This window comes from Pelodiscus sinensis, chromosome 22 (genome assembly GCF_049634645.1).
Source record: "Pelodiscus sinensis isolate JC-2024 chromosome 22, ASM4963464v1, whole genome shotgun sequence".
NCBI classification, from domain to species: domain Eukaryota; kingdom Metazoa; phylum Chordata; order Testudines; family Trionychidae; genus Pelodiscus; species Pelodiscus sinensis.
This window is the reverse complement of record NC_134732.1, coordinates 25,295,202-25,313,494: the sequence shown is the minus strand read 5'-3', so window position 1 is coordinate 25,313,494 and position 18,293 is coordinate 25,295,202. Positions and strand designations below refer to the sequence as shown.

Here is an 18,293-nt window from a genome sequence, read left to right as displayed (position 1 = left end):
ATAAAATAATTGATGTAAAACAGGTTTACTCGTTCCTACACTAGCAAGGATTTTTAAAGGTATTTGTAATAAATGTACTTGCATCATATTTTTTAATCCAGTTTTCTTTTAAAACCACTTTAAATGGAGATTTAAATTATTTTATTTAAATATAGAAACCAAAGGATTAGTAACAGCTATTCTAACAGCATTCAGTTTTAAATATAGCTGAGCATTTGAAATATTAAGTTTTTACACATTATCCTGCACATATAGGATTCTCAAATGTTTATATTCTGAATACTTTTCAAGACTTTTTAATATTTATAGGGAGGTGAAATATTTGAATTTGATACTCTACCAGAGGTTGAAGACTACGAAGAGGAAAGGTTGTTCCTGTGCTTGTGAGAAAGTAGGTATCCAGAGCTCATTTTTTGTAAGTGGAGGCAGTATTCACTGTGAAATTATTTTGGATTACCTGAACCAATAAACTATTGAAGTGTGTGCAGCTAATGTGCTGTTGGGGAAATGAATTCAGCTTTACTAATCTTTTCCTTTTTGTGTTGGCCTTTAAAACTCACTTTAAAAGCTGCCAACAGATGGAGTTGTGAAAGTTGTGGGATTGTGGAATGACTCAAACGTAGGATCATGTAATGTTGTGTTGTTTCTTTCAGACTGCTGCATTCTGAGATGGAAAGAATTGCTTTATATTCATAACGTTCTTTGGAGAAGTTCTGTGAGGTTTCAAGTTTGATTTTTTTTTCCCCTTTCAAACCTAATTCTTTTTAATTTAAAAACTTTAAAATTACCCTTCTGTCTGAAAATTGCCTAAAATTACTGAAATAGAACAAATTAGAGCAAAGAAATAATTTTTTCTCTTCAATTTTTCTACAAAAGAGACATTTTTAAAAAAAAAAGTAAAATACCTGTAATAGAATTGGCAGACAGAGTCTGGCTGGCAATCTGAAACTACCTTTAACTTGAAACCAGGACAATTACAATATATCTTATTAAAACCACGATACATTTATTTTAAAGAGGTGTCTTCACAAATATCTTGGTTTTGTTAGCAACGACTTGAGCTTAAATGCAGCATAACCTTATTTATTAAACTATTGAACTAAAATGGAGTTGTCTCGTACACTCAGAATTGAAAATAGTTCCTGGTCCACAACTGTATTCTTATTTGTCAGTTCTGTTGGGCTGTGTGCTCTGACTAAAGCTTTTGTCTGAATAAATGTGGTATGGTTATTTTTTTTAACCTTGGGCTACATCTACATTGGCAAGATTTTGCGCAAATACTCTTTAACGCAAGAGTTTTTGCGTTAGAGTATTTGTGCAAGAGAGCATCTACATTGGCATGTGCTTTTGCGCAAGAGCATCCGTGCCAGTGTAGATGCTCTCTTGTGCAAGAAAGCTCTGATGACCATTTTCACCATCGGGCTTTCTTGCACAAGAAATTAATGTTGCCTGTCTACACTGGCCTCTTGTGCAAGAACATTTGTACAAGAGGGCTTATTCCTGAGCAGGAGCATCATAGTTCTTGCGCAAGAAGCCCTGATTTCTTACATTAGAAGATCAGTGTTCTTGCGCCAGAACTCGCGGCCAGTGTAGACAGGCAGCAAGTTTTTGTGCAAAAGCACTTGCTTTTGTGCAAAATCTTGCCAGCTGTCTACACTGGCCACTTGAATTTCTGCAAGAACACTGACGATCTCGTGTAAGAAATCAGTGCTTCTTGTGGAAATACTATGCTGCTCCCGTTTGGGCAAAAGTCCTTTTGCGCAAAAGCTTTTGCACAAAAGGGCCAGTGTAGACAGCTCAGATTTGTTTTGCGCAAAAAAGCCCCGATCGTGAAAATGGCGATCGGGGCTTTTTTGCGCACAAGCGCGTCTAGATTGACACAGACGCTTTTCTGCAAAAAGTGCTTTTGCGGAAAAGCATCCGTGCCAATCTAGATCCTCTTTTCCGCAAATGCTTTTAACAGAAAACTTTTCAGTTAAAAGCATTTGCAGAAAATCATGCCAGTCTAGACGTAGCCATAGAGTATAACAATTTGTTCTAATGATCCTTAGTCATTCAGAGCATGGGGATTGCATGATCACTGTACAGTTATCTCAGTAGCCCAACTGAATTTGCAAATCTATTCTAGCTACTATGAAATTGTCATTCAAGCTACTGCCCTCAGAACTCAGCAAAAGCATGTTTGCAGCAAACATGGCTACCCTGACGTCAAACCATTGCCTGATTCTTTGCCTAATCCCAGATATTAAATTCAATTTACTTTTACAATTAATTTCTGTTATATAGGTCACTGGCAGGTAAGTTTCTCTGAGGGAGCAGGGAAAAGCAGAAAAGAGATCCTGAAGTTAAATGGATAGGGTGGTCATAACGTAGCCCAGCTGTTTGTGCAGCCATATGGATGGGGAGTTCTCCTTCAGGAATATTCTGATGGTGTTGCCAGCTCCCATGATATTTGATACTCCTCCTGTGGCTCTTGCTACATTTCAAAGGCAGAGGTGCAGCAGGGAACTTGGACAGAGGAGGCAGTGGTAGCAGGAACTGCTTCTGGGACCAGGCGCAAGCGGGGACAACTAATTCTCATCTTGCTCCCAGTCCCTCGCTGCGCCTCTGTCTCCCTTGGGGAGACGGTGCTGGGGGAACGAACTTTTAAGCTGGCTCCCCTAGCTCCTGCTCCTTCTCCTCCTCTCCCCCCGATAGAGGCAGCAAGCAGGGGGAAGCAGCCAGCTCAGTAGTGACTCAACTAGTTGCTAACATCCCTAGAGAGAATAGCCCAAAATAAATGTGTGGTGGGTTGTGTGGGGGAAAATCTCGCTCCCCTGGGGTACAGAGCCCCCAGAAGGGTCCGAGGCTGGAGGTCAAAACAGTGAGGCAGGAGAGAAACCTAGAAGGAAAAACTTTATTATGCATGCATGCAGGCTGTCACTTCCAAGAGTGAAAGCAGCCCTGAGATACAGGTTTAGGGATCCTTTATACAGAATGCTTAGACAGTTCAGTTGTTGATTGTTTTCTTTAACATATCAAAGTCTCAGCAGAAGTACTCTGAGATGTTTCTGTTCACACCAGGCGTGCTAGAAGTAAGTTTTACAGAACAAAGCCATATGAGAACTTGAGTGGAGAAGTTTACAAGGCAAACTGTGACAAAGATAAGGGTTTACATGACAAATTGTGACAGACTAGGAGTATCCATGAACTTGAGATAGGCATTGTAAGGGTCTTGATTAGAGTTAATTTGATTTCTCTCTGATACAGGGAGAGAGGTCTGGAAAACTTTTAACCCTTACAGCAGTTTTCTTTTAGACAGTTTTGATTTCCTGCACAGTCCCCCCCTTTAGATATAATTGGAGTTATTTGATTTTTCTCCCACAGTTGGTGGCTACCACATACTCATAGCTCTTTCCCTGACCTTCTGTTTCTCCTTTGCATGGGGCAGGAGGATGAGTCCAGGATGCCCCATGAATCCTACCCCTCACCTCTTTAAATTTTCCCAGGCTTTTGAAAGTCCCTTGTTCTGTTCCGTTGTCCCACTTTCTCTCCCTGCAGTGTAGCTTAGGATCTGTGGGATTTTTAAGGTGCTGTGGTGACTGATGTCTCTTGGGATCAGGAAAGAGTTTTTTCCCATTGGGCCATATTGGCAAGAAGTCTGGTGGTTATGTTTATTTTGTTTTTGTTTGCCTTCCTCACAGCATCATAGCGTTTCAGTTGGATTGGATGCAATAGGATTTAAACGTTTTGAGTAAAAAAGATTAAACCACTATCTCATTGCAACTAGTGACCAGAGCAGGGAAAGGCTAAAAAGGGCTTCCAGTGCTAAAAGAAACCTGGGCTTTTATCCATTAGAAGTTGTGGTTATATGAAGGAGACCTGAAATCTTTGTGGCCTTAGTTGCACCCCCACCTTGGTGGCCTCTCTGGTACCATGCCCCTGCAATAGGGGGATAAGGGAGGCTTTACCATGATGCTATGTCTCGGGGTAGGTCAAGGAGGGGGTCCCGGTGGACACTGAGTTATGGTGTGAATGGAGCCCAATAACCGGCACTTGAACCAGTGCCTAGTATGTGCGAATAGCAGGCAGGCAAGTTGCACAGTTACCAGTTAATAAAGTTGTGTCTTAAATCCATCCCATAGATACCTTTTATTCCTTAACCTGCATATCTTGGGTCAAACTCAAGTCTTAGACTCAGTATCAAAATATAAACAAAGCTCATCACCTAATAAACCATCTTGTTAGTCTTTAAAGTGCTACATAGTCCTGTTTTTGTTTCAGCTAGACTAGACTAACACGACTAGGTCTCTGTTTATATTTTAGTAACAAACATACACATTTTATATTAAAAAAACATGTGCATTTGAAGCCAATCTTGTGCTTTAGGGGGACCTGATTCATGATATTTGTACAGACTAGGTCGTTTGTACTGATAGCTTGAGCCCTGCACAGATAAAAAAATTATCTGCATCTGTATCCGCAAAAATGAGCTGTGGATATCTGCATTGACGTCCATGGATGCCATACCCATGGATATAAAGTGGATATCTGCAGATTTGCAGAGCTCTGAATACTAAATTTGTATCTACAAAAATAAGATGCAGATATCCATGATCTATCTTCTGGTTTCAGTGATAGCCATACCCTGCATTTAAGAAACTAGCTAAGATTTGAGCATACGTCATTTTACAACTCCGCTTTGGAGTCTGAGGTCTGTTTGACCCATAATACCTTTAGTATCTCATAAACTGTTATCTAAATACATACACAATTCCACAACACACATATTTTACTTAGAAATTGACATTTCACTAACAAGTTTATAATAATAAGAGACATTTGAAATCTGGACATGTTTTTGTAATTAGCTATTCTCTTGCCTAAGGATATTACACTGGCTTATCTTGGGGCCCGATAAAACTATTAGTTGAGAATCTGTCAGTGTTTTCATTATAAACTAAATGGGCATTGATAGATATGTTTCTTGAGATTCCTCAGAGCTCTAACAAGACATGCAAACTTTCAGTCCTTTTGCTATTTTACAAAAGAATCGTATAATGAAGCAGGTGGCATTGAATTTGAGTAACAGATCAAGCAGAGTGTGTGTGAGGGGGATCAGACAATAAAAAAATTTGTTGTTCAGTGTTGTGCTTATCAGAATATTTTATGATGGATATAAATTTCACTGTACTGTGTACAAACTTTAAATCACATGTCAGTTTGACTCAAGTATTAGAAGTTGGTATGTCAGTTGTAAAATCTTAAATGTAATTTTTTTCCCCACCAAAAGTGAGATCTTTCACAAAAAAGTTTGTGGTGAGCTGTAGCATAAATTGTAAACATTTTTCAGGATTTCCTGATCTGTTTTTCTATATTTATACTAGAAGGCATTGCCTGGGTCCTTCAGGGCAGGGGGCTGGCAGTGGAGGGTTGGTGGGTACAGGAGTCACGGTAGGGCCCTGGGAATGTGGGGAGCAGGGTAGGAAGCCAACGGTGTGGGGGTTGCAGGCATCAGGGTGGGGGGTTGAGGAGAGGCTCAGGACAGGAGGCTGGGTATGTGGGCGGCTGCAAGAGTGAGGGTTGGACAGCGTGGAGGGGCTCAGGGCTGGGTAGTAGGAGAAGGGAAGGCTCAGGCAGGGGGAAGAGGGTGGCCACTGGCTTCTCCCCAGGGGCAGCGCAGGGTAGCACGGACTGTACACTCTGCCCACTGGCTTGTCCCCAGGGGTCGGCGGGGGCTCTCCCTCCTCCCTGGGCTGGGATGGGTAAGTGGGGGCTCTCTTCCTGCCCTCCTGGCCTGGCTGGGGCTCTCTCCCTCTCCCCTTCCTGTTCCAGCCTGGGGAGGGGGAGATGGTGGGGGCTCTCTCCCAGGTGGGGGGGACTTGCTTCCCTGGTCTGGTGGCAGACAAGATGGCAGAGCTCCTGACCTCTCTCTCGGTGGTGCAGCTGCCCCCAGTGGTCACTGTGCAGTATAGTATCCCTCCAAACAGCCTCTCTCTTTTCATGTTATGGAAAACAGTCCCATTCCTGGCACTTCCCGTTTGCTTGGCAGAACTAAACCCTGACCTTGCTTTAGGTTATAGTAAGAGGAAGCTGCATACCAAATTTTATATACACACACACACACGGGGGGGGGGGGGAGGAGAGAGAGAGGTCTCCTTGAAGTAGTATTATGGTACAGACCAGTTCTCTGTTGATAATTATCATTCTGCCTTCCTTCAAATGGGAACAGCAAGTGCTTTGATGGTGAGATTGCAATGTTATGTTATTTGCTCTAGCCTCTCAAAATGTATGCAGTGTTGTTCCATAACTGTTTTCTAATAGCCCTGTACTTTCTCCCTAACAGTATGTTAGGTGCAATATTTTATAGTTTTGGAAGTAGTCCTATGTTATGCCAAATTTGCTCATTAACCCTTTCTATATTGATATTAATAAATCCTACCTTCGTACAAGCATAAAAAGTGACTCAGTAGTAGTTACTTTTTGGTGAGCTAACTATTTATGATGGTAGAAGTACTATTTTGTAATAAGCATCATTGCCAAAGAAAAAGTAGGTAATGTCCTATAAAAAGGAATGTTTGTCAACTGTATTTTTCTTAGGATAAGTAATGGTGATTTATCTCACGTTTAGATGAGTTAGACAAACACAAATCATTATTCTACAGTTAGTAGTGTCATTAGTTCCTTGTGTGTCTCAATCTACAAAAGCTACAAAGAGTCCTGTGGCACCTTATAGACTAACAGATATATTGGAGCATAAGCTTTCGTGGGCAAAGACCCACTTTGTCAGATGCATGTAGTGGAAATTTCCAGAGGCAGGTATAAATATGCAGGCTAGAGGTAAAGAGGTTAATTCTGTCAGGGAGAGTAAGGCCCACTTCTAGCAGCTGATGTGGAGGTGTGAACACAACATCAGTCTACAAATATCTTTTGACATTAATGGTATGCTAGTTTCACTTGTGTCTATGGAACTTTTGTTATACAAAGTATTATTTTTCCACGTTGCATAGTACAGGTCGAACCTCTCTGGTCCAGTAACATCCATAGTCTGGCAGGACCACAGATGTTGCCGGACCAGAGAGCTCCAGCCACAGAGGTTGTAGGCAGATGGGAGCAGAGCCCATCTTGCAGGCTGGCAGCCCATAGGGCCAGTGGTCTGGGAACAGGAAAACTCAGCCAGCAGCCCATGGGACCAGTGTCCAGGAGCGGTGCTCCCCTAATGGTCCAAGGACAGTGGAGCCCAGCAGATGGGTCCGCCCACGCTGCACTTCAGCCTTTTACATCTATTAAGACCCTTTTGGCCCTTGATGCATTTAAAAGGCAGAGCCGCATCAGAGTTAGCTCCCGTGGCTCGGAGCTAACCCCACTGTGGCTCCCCTGCTTATCGACTAGTCAATTGAAATTCTGTCGATTAGTTGATTAAACTAAATTTAAAATCCCTAGTTTTACAGCTATATAGGAAAATTAATGATTTGTTATTTCATTTACCAAAGGTAGTTGAAGCAGTTATTTATGAAGTTAAGTTCAGTTCAACAGGTTAATCATTAATATTTGGAGGATTTTCCTTCCATGATGTATTAGGAGGAGAATATCACCAGACAGACATTTAAATTGTTTGTTTTAACTAAAACAACAATGTTATGTATTCTGGATTTTTTTCTTCAACAGCAAACATTATTTTAACAAAACAAATACATGAACTTTTGAATTTAGTTAAACATTCAAGCTTTTTAAAATCACGTTTGTTTATGTTCAAATAGATTTCATTTAACAATGTTAGTTAAAAACTATTTAAAAAACCAAAAATCGACTGTCAGCATGATCAACATGAGAAACTTAAAGTATTGGCTTCCGCAGCTAACTCTATCGCTCTGCTGGAGTGCAAGGTTTTGAAAGCGGCAGCCCCACGTGGTGCCTGGTGAGGCTGGAGCAGCCCTCTGCCCATGGCAGTCTGCTCCCTACAACTGGTTCACCTGTTAAGGGTTAGCCATTCACATCCCTAAAATAAAGGCAGGACTCCAAGGAGCTGCTATGTTCTGCTGGAGGATAGAGGTGAGTGTGGAATGAGGCATGAACTCCCACCCCATCAGTAGCACATACTGCTCACTGACGGGAATTTCTATTGCGGTCGAGTAAATAGAGTAGCATTTTTTGAGCAATTTCATAATATTTTTTAAAAACCCAAAAATTCAATATTATATTGAAATAATATGATGCCAAGAGCACCCAGAAATCACAAGGTGACTCACCAGATTTAGAGAGAGCTCTTTGTATATATGTATTCCTGTGTATGCAGTGAGATACTGTCTTTAGTTTTATGATTGCATACTATTTTTCCAGGACCACTGTGCACTCTTTGGGCAGCTGAAGGAAAGGGGGTTGTGTAGTGAATCGGTCTGGTATCCGGAGCATTCTGTTTTACTCCTTGTATGCTCTGTTATACATGAGGCTGATGTATAAAGCAATCTCATTGACTGCAGAAACATCCTGCTGTGTCAAATGCAGCAATGGTTTACTGGAAGAAGAATTTTTGTTATGATAAAATCAGTGTACTGAGACCCAAGAATCAGTGAGGAAACAGTTATAGACTTCCTGGGCAAGCTTGGATAAGTCAGATGTAGGTCAGTTCTGCGTCTGTAAAATGATGAAGATACTACATAACTTCTCAGGCATGTATGAGGGTAAATTCAGGAAGATTTGTGAGGTGCTTTAATACTACAGTGATCAGACCCATGGAGAGTCCCGGGGAGAAAGAGGCCCTGTTCAGTGCATAGATTGGATGATGTGCAGAAGGTGGGACATTGAGTCACACACTGAACAATAAAGATAACGAAAAAATTGCCTCATCACTGAGCAATGTGCAATGAGATGAAGACTTTGTGGATAAGTAGTCTGCGATCATGTAATTATATCATACCCAGGGAGGCAAAGTTATGGTTTTGTAGGTTTCTTATTACTTTTAATGTTTTGTATGCAATATATATAAAATTTGTCTATAAATTATACTATCATTAAATAAGGCAGTATCAGTGAAGTGCACAGTGCTAAAATAACATTAAGGTTTTGATGTAAAAACACAAAATCTGTGATTTGCTGAAGTGGTAATAGTGATCTGAAATGTTCTTACATCTCGCTACTGCATGTTGAGTTGCAATAATCAGTCCTGCGTCTGAGGAGCACATGAGCTGTGGTACATTGCCCCAGCCAACTGGATTAAGGAACCTGGCCCGAAAATCTATACTCTACTGAGCAGTCTCACTGATAAGGTTTCTCATGTAAGGGTTTAGAAAGTTGAGAAGTTCTTTGCCTTTGTGCCTCATCTCAGAACTGTGACACTGCGTTATGTTTTGCCTCTGTCAGAAGCAGGAACGGATAATGATAAAGATGGCAAGTGCTAAAATCCTGGGGGGAGGGATCAGGACTTGATGAATAGTCTTCGCACTGTCACAATTAGGGATGTGAGTGGCTTACTTGTTACATGGAGCTGCTCCAGCCCCGCAGGACTCACGGTGGGCAAGGGGCTTCTCCCGTCTGGCTGCAGTAGCCCACATCCATGGCAGCCCCGGCCCGGGCATGTGGCAGGCAGTGACTCTCCTGCCTGCCCCCTTTTAATCCACTAACTAGTTAAACTTACCGTGTAACTGGTTACGTAAAGAATTGGGTTTTACATCCCTAGTCAGGATGAGAAGTTTGGTGGAATTTTTAAGGCTTTCCGGATAACATACATTTAGGACAGAAGAGGTTTTAATGCGTCTTCACTAAAATTAGAAATAAAAAAGGTTGTTTTTGTTCAACTCTAGATTTGAACAAATAATTTCTTGGGACTTTTCCCATAATTATGAATAGACAAAGTGATTGCATGTGTAAGACTGTAAGGAAACCGGGGCAATTTAGCATGCTGAGTGCAAAAAAGCTTGAAGTCGGGGTACAGTGTAGAAAGGTAAAACTCTCACATCTGTTGTTACATGTTGTTAACTCCCTTAGCAGACATTAAATCATTTCAAGCACAATAATAGTGTGGGAGGTAAATTAACTAACCATTAACAATCTTATAAATACACAATTAACATGCCAACATTTATATGACACATTGATGGGGCAGCAGTAATTTTTGATTGGAGTTTGCCGTCCCTTTAGAAGCCTAAGGCTGCTGCTTATTTAAACACATTCTTACAATTTGCAGGTGAGCAGTGCCTTTCCCAATACTAAGTGAGGTGTAAATAATTATATTTAAAGATCATTCACAGTACACAACCCTGGGAGACATTTTCTTTTTAAATATCCATTCTACTGTACTTAGTTGTACTGTGCTGGTTCTTACTTAAAGGCCTTCTGCTGGCAAATTATAGTAAAGGGACGTGTGCCCTATGGTGTCTCATTTTTAGGAGACTGAGAAATCTTTATAGAGCAGACAATTTATTTTTCTAGTGAAAGAAATCTATGTAGACATACGTAATTGTAACTTAATCAAAGTTGCCAAAAAACAGCTAGACATTGTTAATGTAACTTACTAAACTTGTTGTGGGAGGAGGTGAGTTATTCCAAAGAGGTGTGGTTTTTTAACAAATGGAATGCAGGATTTCTTTTCTCCCATTTTGCTCAAGTCCTGCACAGTGCTGGAACGATTATTTAATATTTATGAAATGCAATAATATTTATGCAATTTACACAGCTCTATACAAAACAAAAACAGGACACAATCTCTCCATCAAAGACCAACAACAAGAAATGACAACAGACAAGGGTTAAAACAGTGAAGATTATGTATTTTGTGATGTTGGATTTTGATTTTTGAGACATTAGTTGTCAGATTCCCATAATATGATGCTTGTAAAGCTGCTTTTGGATGCCTCCATAACTTTGACTGTCTTTCCACCATTAGTAACTGGTATGTGACAGTCATTGTTGAACTTCAGTGCTACTATTGCTTCTAGCTGCTTAATACAAGTTGCATGTCTAAAATCCAGGATTCTCTGGTCCCGCAACATCTGTGGTCTGGCATGACCACGGATGTTCCAGGATCAGAGAGTCTCAGCATGCTGCAGGGGGTGGAGGGGCTGGGAGTCGGCACATGACTCAGCTGGGCTACGAGGAGGGAGGAGGGGCAGGGAGCTGGCAGTTGGGTTCAGCTGGGCTGCGGGGAAAGAGGAGGGCGCCAGGAGCCAGCGAGCTGCTCAGTTGGCCTGGGGAGGGGCCGAGAGCCGGTGCATGGCCCAGCTGGGCTGTGGGAGGAGCCGGGAAGCTGAGGGGGGAGGGCTGGCGAAGGGTGGGAGGGCTGAAATGACTTCCTCTGGTCTGGAAAAATCCCTCATCCAGGACCGGTCAGGTCCCGAGGGGCTGGACCAGGGAGCTCCAACCTGTACAGATATGCTGGTGTGTATTCTGGGCTGACACAGACCCTTGTGGTACATGATAGGGATGTTAAAAAGCGGGTAATTGTGTAACCGTTCATACACACCCGCAGCTTTTAACTCTGCTCCCATGCTGTTGCCTCTGTATTAGGGATGTAAGCGAGTAGTCAAGTACTCGACTATTCTGCTCACATCCCCCTCTCCCTTGGTGAGTTGGTCGATCCTGCCCATGGCGCTGTGTAGCGGACAGGCACTTGCTGAGGTTCCCCGCCCAGGGCCCGGACGGGAGGGTAAGGGAGGGGGCTGGTTAAATGAGATGCACCCGGAAGCTGTATCCCAAATCACACTCACCCGTAGGCTGTCCCCAGGGGGAGCCGGCCCAGCTCAGTCCCAGCTAGCACCAGGTCCAGGAGCTGCCTTTCCTGCAGTTCTACAGCTTAAATATAGTAGGAGCCAGCAGCCTGCACACCTAGCTCTTGCTACATTTAAACTGCAGAGCTGCTTCCGGAGGCTTCCAGCCCTATCGACTATTTGTGTTGTCAACAGAATTTCTGTCGACTACACGATTAGCTGATCACTCACTTCCTACCATTCCTACTCTGTGTCAGAGGCAGTAGCATGAGGAGGCAGTCAGCTTCCTGGAAGCCAGCGCACGCTGGCTGCCGCCTGCCAGTCCCACTCCTAGGGGTACAGGGGTAGTGACATGGGGCAGCAGCCATCTCCCTCAGTGCGCACTGGCACCTGCCTACAGCCCTACTCCTGGGGAGCCTGCTACCACCCCCACAGAGCCAGCAGTGCATGGTGGCAGCCAGCTCCCTAGGAGCTGGGCAGGAGCTTGTGGATAGCCGTGAATGCTAACCGATATACCCAGGCTTATTGGTTAACTGTTTAAACAGTTCTACGTTTACATCGTTCCTATCAAACTCCATTGTGCAGCAGTGCCGGTTCACTGTTCTGTCCTGAGATGCAAACCTTTTCTTCTTTTTTTTTTTTTTTTTTTTAAGTTTCTCCTGGAACCTCAGTTTGTAGGATGCATATTTGGAGTTAAAGAAAGTTCCCGCTTTAAACATATGCCTCAATTTTTAGGTCTAATTATTAGTTTCTTGCTGAAGGAACAAATGGTTTGACATGCATTTGATTCCTGCACCTACTTTTCAACAATAAGTCGTATGTGTGGTAGGAGACGGTGTGAAGAGCAGAACTCGAAAATTGGAGAGAGCTCAGGGAGAAAGGGGTGAAACGGAGGGAGTGTAATCAACTGACTGATCAGTAAATCCGAGAGTCCATTTCAGGAAGCGTCTGGTTTAAGGGGTGCTGGCTAAAACCAAACATTGAAGGGGCAGCATGCAGAGAAGGTAGGAGGAAGACTGCCTTAGAAGAAGAGGAATGGAAATACAGCATTGTTATAGGGGTGGATGAAAAGCAAATCACATACAGTGATTGATGTTATCAGAGTGTGGAGAGCTGACAATATTAAATAGAAGGGAAAGGGAGAAGATGTTAAATGTGTAAAGGAAACTCCTTCCTGGGTGTAGCGGGCAGGTGCATTGTAATTAATGATTACAAGATGGTACTCTCTACTTTTGGGGAGACATTTTGTTTTATTTTCTAAGTTATCTTTTTAATTAAGACTGCACCCCAGGACAAATGGTTGCCACTTTTCTACTCACTATGTAAATAGTTGTATGATGTCAACATGAAATTAAAGTAATTCAGTGCGTAAAACTTAGTTATCCAAAATTTAAACTGAGTATTAGCTATGACAGAAACATCCTGAGTAAACATGAATCACACTCTTGTTCTTAAAGTCCTGTATATTTTATGTTTTCAGGTAAGATTATCCATGGAGCAGCATGGAGAGAAGATAGCATAGTAAGGTGGTGGAGTTGTGAACAGGATGGCCTTTCTGGACAACCCAGCAATTATATTGGCTCATATTCGGCAGTCACATGTGACCAGTGATGACACAGGAATGTGTGAAATGGTCCTGATAGATCATGATGTTGATGTAGAGAAATTCAATCCTTCTTCAATGACTGGGGACAGTGGCTCGGAAATGCAGGGAACCAATGGAGACACTCAGGGTTATGTATATTCCCAATCAGTCGATATTACCTCAAGCTGGGACTTTGGTATTAGAAGACGATCAAATACAGGTAATTGCTATTCGCACCTTCTCCCCTCCTCCCTCCCCCCAACAAAACAAAATGAAAGCACAGCAACATACCAGTCAGATTAGAAACCCGAACAAAAGGCTAACTTGACTTGCTTGGACCAGTCATCACAATGCAAGTAGCTACTTACTCCTCAAGCCTTTCTTTTGTAACATTAGGCTAGGCAACTAGATCTTTTTTGGAAATAAAATACTCGATGAGCCTATTTCATTTAGGCATTGTAAACTGATTTTGACAGGAATTTCATGGCCTTGAATTTCCTGTGTTTTAGGAAAATAAACTCTACCTAGTGGGGCACCAAATCTAGTCATTCTGGCCTGAAGTATTAAAAACAATTAAACAGCTGAATAAAGAGACAAAAGGATTTTGTAGATGGGCAAGAAAACTGGGGTAATAGTCTATTGAAGAGATGACAGGGAAGGCATTAGGAAATATGTAATGAAAAGACTGATACATAATGTTGGAGGAGACCGAAGGGGAGAGATGGAATGAAACACAGTACAGAAGTATATGATACATTTATACTTTGTATTTACCACATTTCTTGTGTAAAACTTGAGTGAGATGTTGGCAGAATATTGATCATAATTAACTTTGAGTTCTAATACTGCTGAATGCATAAAACTAGGATAACAGAGCAGGTGTCTTTAAAAACTGCATGCCACAATAACAAGAAAGCCCCTCGCCTCCCCCCCACATGCACACTAAACTTTTCAAACCCTGTCTGCTTAATGATAGGAGTCTTGGGGTATGTCTAGACTGCATCCCTCTGTTGGCAGAAAACCCATCCACCAAAAGCCCCAGAGCTGCCGCGAACACGTGGCTTCATCTTCAGCAGTTTCCATGTGGCAGGTGGCTGCCACAGCTGAAGTCAACTGTTTATGGCTGCTCTGGGGGCTGTGGTACGCCCCTACGGCCAGCCCTAACCCTTAGAGTCCCCCTATCTCTCCACTGCCCCCAGCGCCACCACTGATCCCAGACTCTCCTGCACCCAACCCATCCAGTACCAGCCTCCCACTCTGAGCCCCCCTGTGCCAGCCCTAACCTTTAGAGACCCCACTGCCAGGCCCTCCAGTGCCAGCCTCCTGTTTCCAGAGCCCCACTGCACCGAAGCCCTCCTCCCCCATGCCAGCCCCAGTCCCCAGTATTAGCCCCATCCCCAGAGCCCCCTGTGCCAGCCCTGCCCCTGTAGCCCACCACTACTAGCCCTGCCCCTGGAGTCCCCATTGCCTGCCCCACCCCCCCTCACCTAGCCCTGCACTGCCTCCCAGCTGCCATCTGAGCACTGCTGTCTGGGTCACAGTTGCTGTAAAGCTTCCTTGCCGGGCTCCGCGTGGCCTTCCCACCACAGAGCAAATTGTTCTTCTGAGTCCTGAAGGAGACCCCACCCCTGGTTAACTAAGAGACAGGGCAGGACACGCTTCTCCCAACAGCCGCGGTGGGAAGGGAGGCGCTGGGGTGTGTACCCCAGCCTCTGCCCTCAGAGCCACTGTGGCCCAGCAGCCAGCAGTTTCCAGCCCAGCGCTGGTCCACAGACCTGAGGTTCGGAACCGCTGCTCTAGGAGATCCGCAAATGGGAAGTTTCACAGACAAGGCATCTAAAGTACCAAATGTATTGTCAGATTAATAACTTGACATGTCTCCTACGTGGAGGGCAATTAAATTTTTCATTTGAAGAAAGGCAGACTCAGTGATCCACCTGCTTTTTCATCTTTGACGTCTACTGTCTTACATCTGCAGTAGTACAAAAATCTTAATTAGGATTTGAGCTCTCAGAATACGCTAATTTAAGGATATTTACCTTTTCAATAGATGCTAAGGGCTTAGTTTTTGTTAGAGAAAACATCCCTCTCCTGCCTCTCTTTTCAGTAGGGGAATGTGGGAATTGGTACACAGAGCCCCCAAGGAAGAATATGTTCTGAAATGCTCAAGTGTTGAAGTAGGAAGATCATCTCTTTCTTTGTAGGAACATACATTTCTGAAATAATTTTTTTGCAGTTAGTACACCACCACCTACAGCTCAGGAGTAAGTTTAACTAAATTCTGCGTACCCATAAATGTGATGTACAGTGATAAGTATCTTAAGATGCTTTGTGAAAGGTAATATATTGTCAAAAGTGAAAAATAATCAGTACGGTTGATTCACGATTATTAAGGCATCTTGCTAAATCTGGAAATAAGATCTGTGAATCCAGTTCAGAGTCCTAGGACTAGCTGAAACTTACTTCCATGTAGCAGGGTAAAAAGTGCCAGACTGCATGGCATTTTCGTTCAGAGATTAATTCAGTTCATTTGTTGTTGCAGGACAACAGAGTGGAGAAGGAAAGCTCAAAATTTTGTTGAATTGCTCCAAAAAGTGGCATAGATAATTGCACAGTGTGGGGAAATAAAAAGAAACTTCATTAAATTCTAATCTGAAACCACGGAACTTCCCAGTTAGTGGCAGGTTTAAAATGGTTGTTAGCATAGTTAATCCAGTTGGCACCCAAGCTGATGCCAGATTTTTGTCCTTTCCCCTTCTCCTGAACCTCCCTCATCTTTCTCTGGACACTGCCACTGCCATGTAGGTGAAACAATTAAGACCTACAGAGCGCTTGACCTGAAACAATGAATAACACAGAGAAGGTAAAATTGGTCATTTTATTTGCTCTTTCTCATAATACAAGAACAAGGGGCATCCAAAGAAACTGAAAGGAAACAGTTTTTAAAATAGTAAAACCTTTTTGCACAAGACACACATTAAATGAATTCACCTGAAGTGCTCAGTGTCAGAACCTGTCAAGTGCAAGAGCTTCACTAGAATCAAAAAAGGACCAGATGTTTGTATAACATGCACAATGTGGTTAGGTAGAATAAAAAAAGTACACGGGCATATAAATCTTCATGCATTGAGGCATAAATAAGCTATTAACTGCCCGGAGTTAGGAACTTTTTGTATGGGGAAACTGTTGCATAAATGTGAACATTTCTATTCTCTTGGGGTGGCCAACTTTCCTGAGGCCACTTGTCTTCATTCTCATAATAAACAATGTTTGCAGTGGCTATTTCAGAGGAGGACATCTCTGACCTCAGTTCTATTCAGAGTAATAAGAGGTGGCAGCCACTTGGAAAGAGAGCAGTTTTTTGTGGAATTCCCTATAATAGAGCATCATTCTTCAGCTCTGCTGTAGGATAAACTTTCATTTGTAAAGAAAAATGACAAAAATAACTTCGTAATCATAAAAATTGTATGAATTTTATCCATTACATGAGATTTACCTGTATGGGAAGTTGGAAGAGTCTGCATTAAGTTATGCACTATTAAGATAATTTGGGGGGAAACGTGGTCGGGAACCAGATGCTGAATATCTTAAAGGGCTCACAGTCTATTTAATCTGTTAATAAATTTAAGAATTAAAATTAACTTGTAAATTCTTAGAAAATACATTCTGCTCTCAGAGCGGGTCCCATCATTTTGGAGAAGTAGTGCTTTGTTTTCATGTCTAGAATCCCTGCTTGAAGTGCAAAATATAATCTTATCTAAGGAACTGCAGCCAGTTCTTTCATCTCTTTGAGCCATAAGATAATTTTTGTTAGCTAGATTTTGTATATTCCTTGTAGCATAGGTGAAACAATTTACATTGGAATAGAGTATGGATATTCCCATGGATAGTGGCAATTTAAAAAAAAATTTTTTTAAGTATAATCTCATGTTTACACACCATGGTTTCAGTACCCATCAATACATTTTTAAAAGAATTGCCGGTTGAGTTACCACTTGCTGCTTTGGGTTTGGATGGAATTGTATTCAAATTCTTACCCTCTAAAAAGCTGCTTGATTATACAGCCTTAGTAACTTATCCATGTACTGCTGATGTCTGACAAGCACTGGAAAAAAAGCATTTTACTGCAGCAGAGGAGAGTCCCTGCATTGTTACAGGCCCTACAGAAATAGTGGCTCTTGGGCACTCATACACCAGGTGACATTTTAAAGCAGGTTTAGTTTGACTTAATTTATTGAAAAGTTGAAAAACCTTGAAAATCATCTCAGGGTGCAAGGTTGTAAAATAAGTAAGACACATTGTATGGCCATGCAAGGGCTTTCCAGACCCTGGAGGAGGCATTGTGGGGAGCATAGGGGCTTGTCAATCTAGTATTTTTCTCTTTGCCATAGTAGATAGGTAGATAGAGCGCAGTTACTTGATTTCCCACAAAAAAATAAAAGCCAGTCCACAGAGTATTAGCCAGAGTAAGGGGGGAGTATGCTACACCTAAGAAAGGGCTGTAGAAAATTACATCTCTTCCAAACTCAGGCCTAGCAGCAAAGGTTCATTTAGCTCTTAATATTTAATAGAAGCAGATATACATATGGTCAGTGAAATTTTTGACACTGAATGCTTGCAAACGAATACATTTATGAGACTGAACCTTAAATAATTCAGACTTCTAATAGATACTGATAATTCTCTGTAATTTGGAGTGGCTGTAGTACAATCATGCGATGAATGATAATTTGGAACCAACTGATAGAGGAATTGTGTTGAGATGGAATAATTACACATCTCCATTTATTCTTTTAAGGTAAAATTAACCCTTGCTAACACACAGCCAGATCCCTAAGGCTTTGTGAGAGGAAGCCACAAGGATTAGGGAAGATAGAATTCATGTACCGCATCTCCTGAGAAAAATTGTAGGACTTAAAAAGGATGGCACAAAACACTTTCTTTAATATGTACTCTTTCTACCCTCTCTCCACTGAGGGACATGACAGGACTTAGCGATTGAGTTGGCTTAAATGGGTCCCATGCAC

General features: G+C 42.3%; 1 protein-coding gene across 12 annotated transcripts in view; it reads left to right on the top strand.

Moving 5' to 3' along the window:
* Positions 1-18,293, top strand: part of MAPKAP1 (MAPK associated protein 1) — a 171,207-nt gene that overhangs the window by 8,727 nt on the left and 144,187 nt on the right. For 8 of the 12 annotated variants that reach the window (XM_075905711.1, XM_075905714.1, XM_075905710.1 and 5 more), the window contains exon 2: positions 13,162-13,486. The exons of 1 other annotated variant lie outside the window; for it this stretch is intronic. In XM_075905711.1, coding sequence (XP_075761826.1) covers positions 13,228-13,486 — 259 coding nt within the window. In that variant the 5' untranslated portion in view covers positions 13,162-13,227. Of the gene's footprint in view, positions 1-309; positions 392-13,161; positions 13,487-18,293 lie in introns of those variants that run through there. 3 more of the 12 variants (XM_075905706.1, XM_075905707.1, XM_075905715.1) reach the window with 2 other exon arrangements.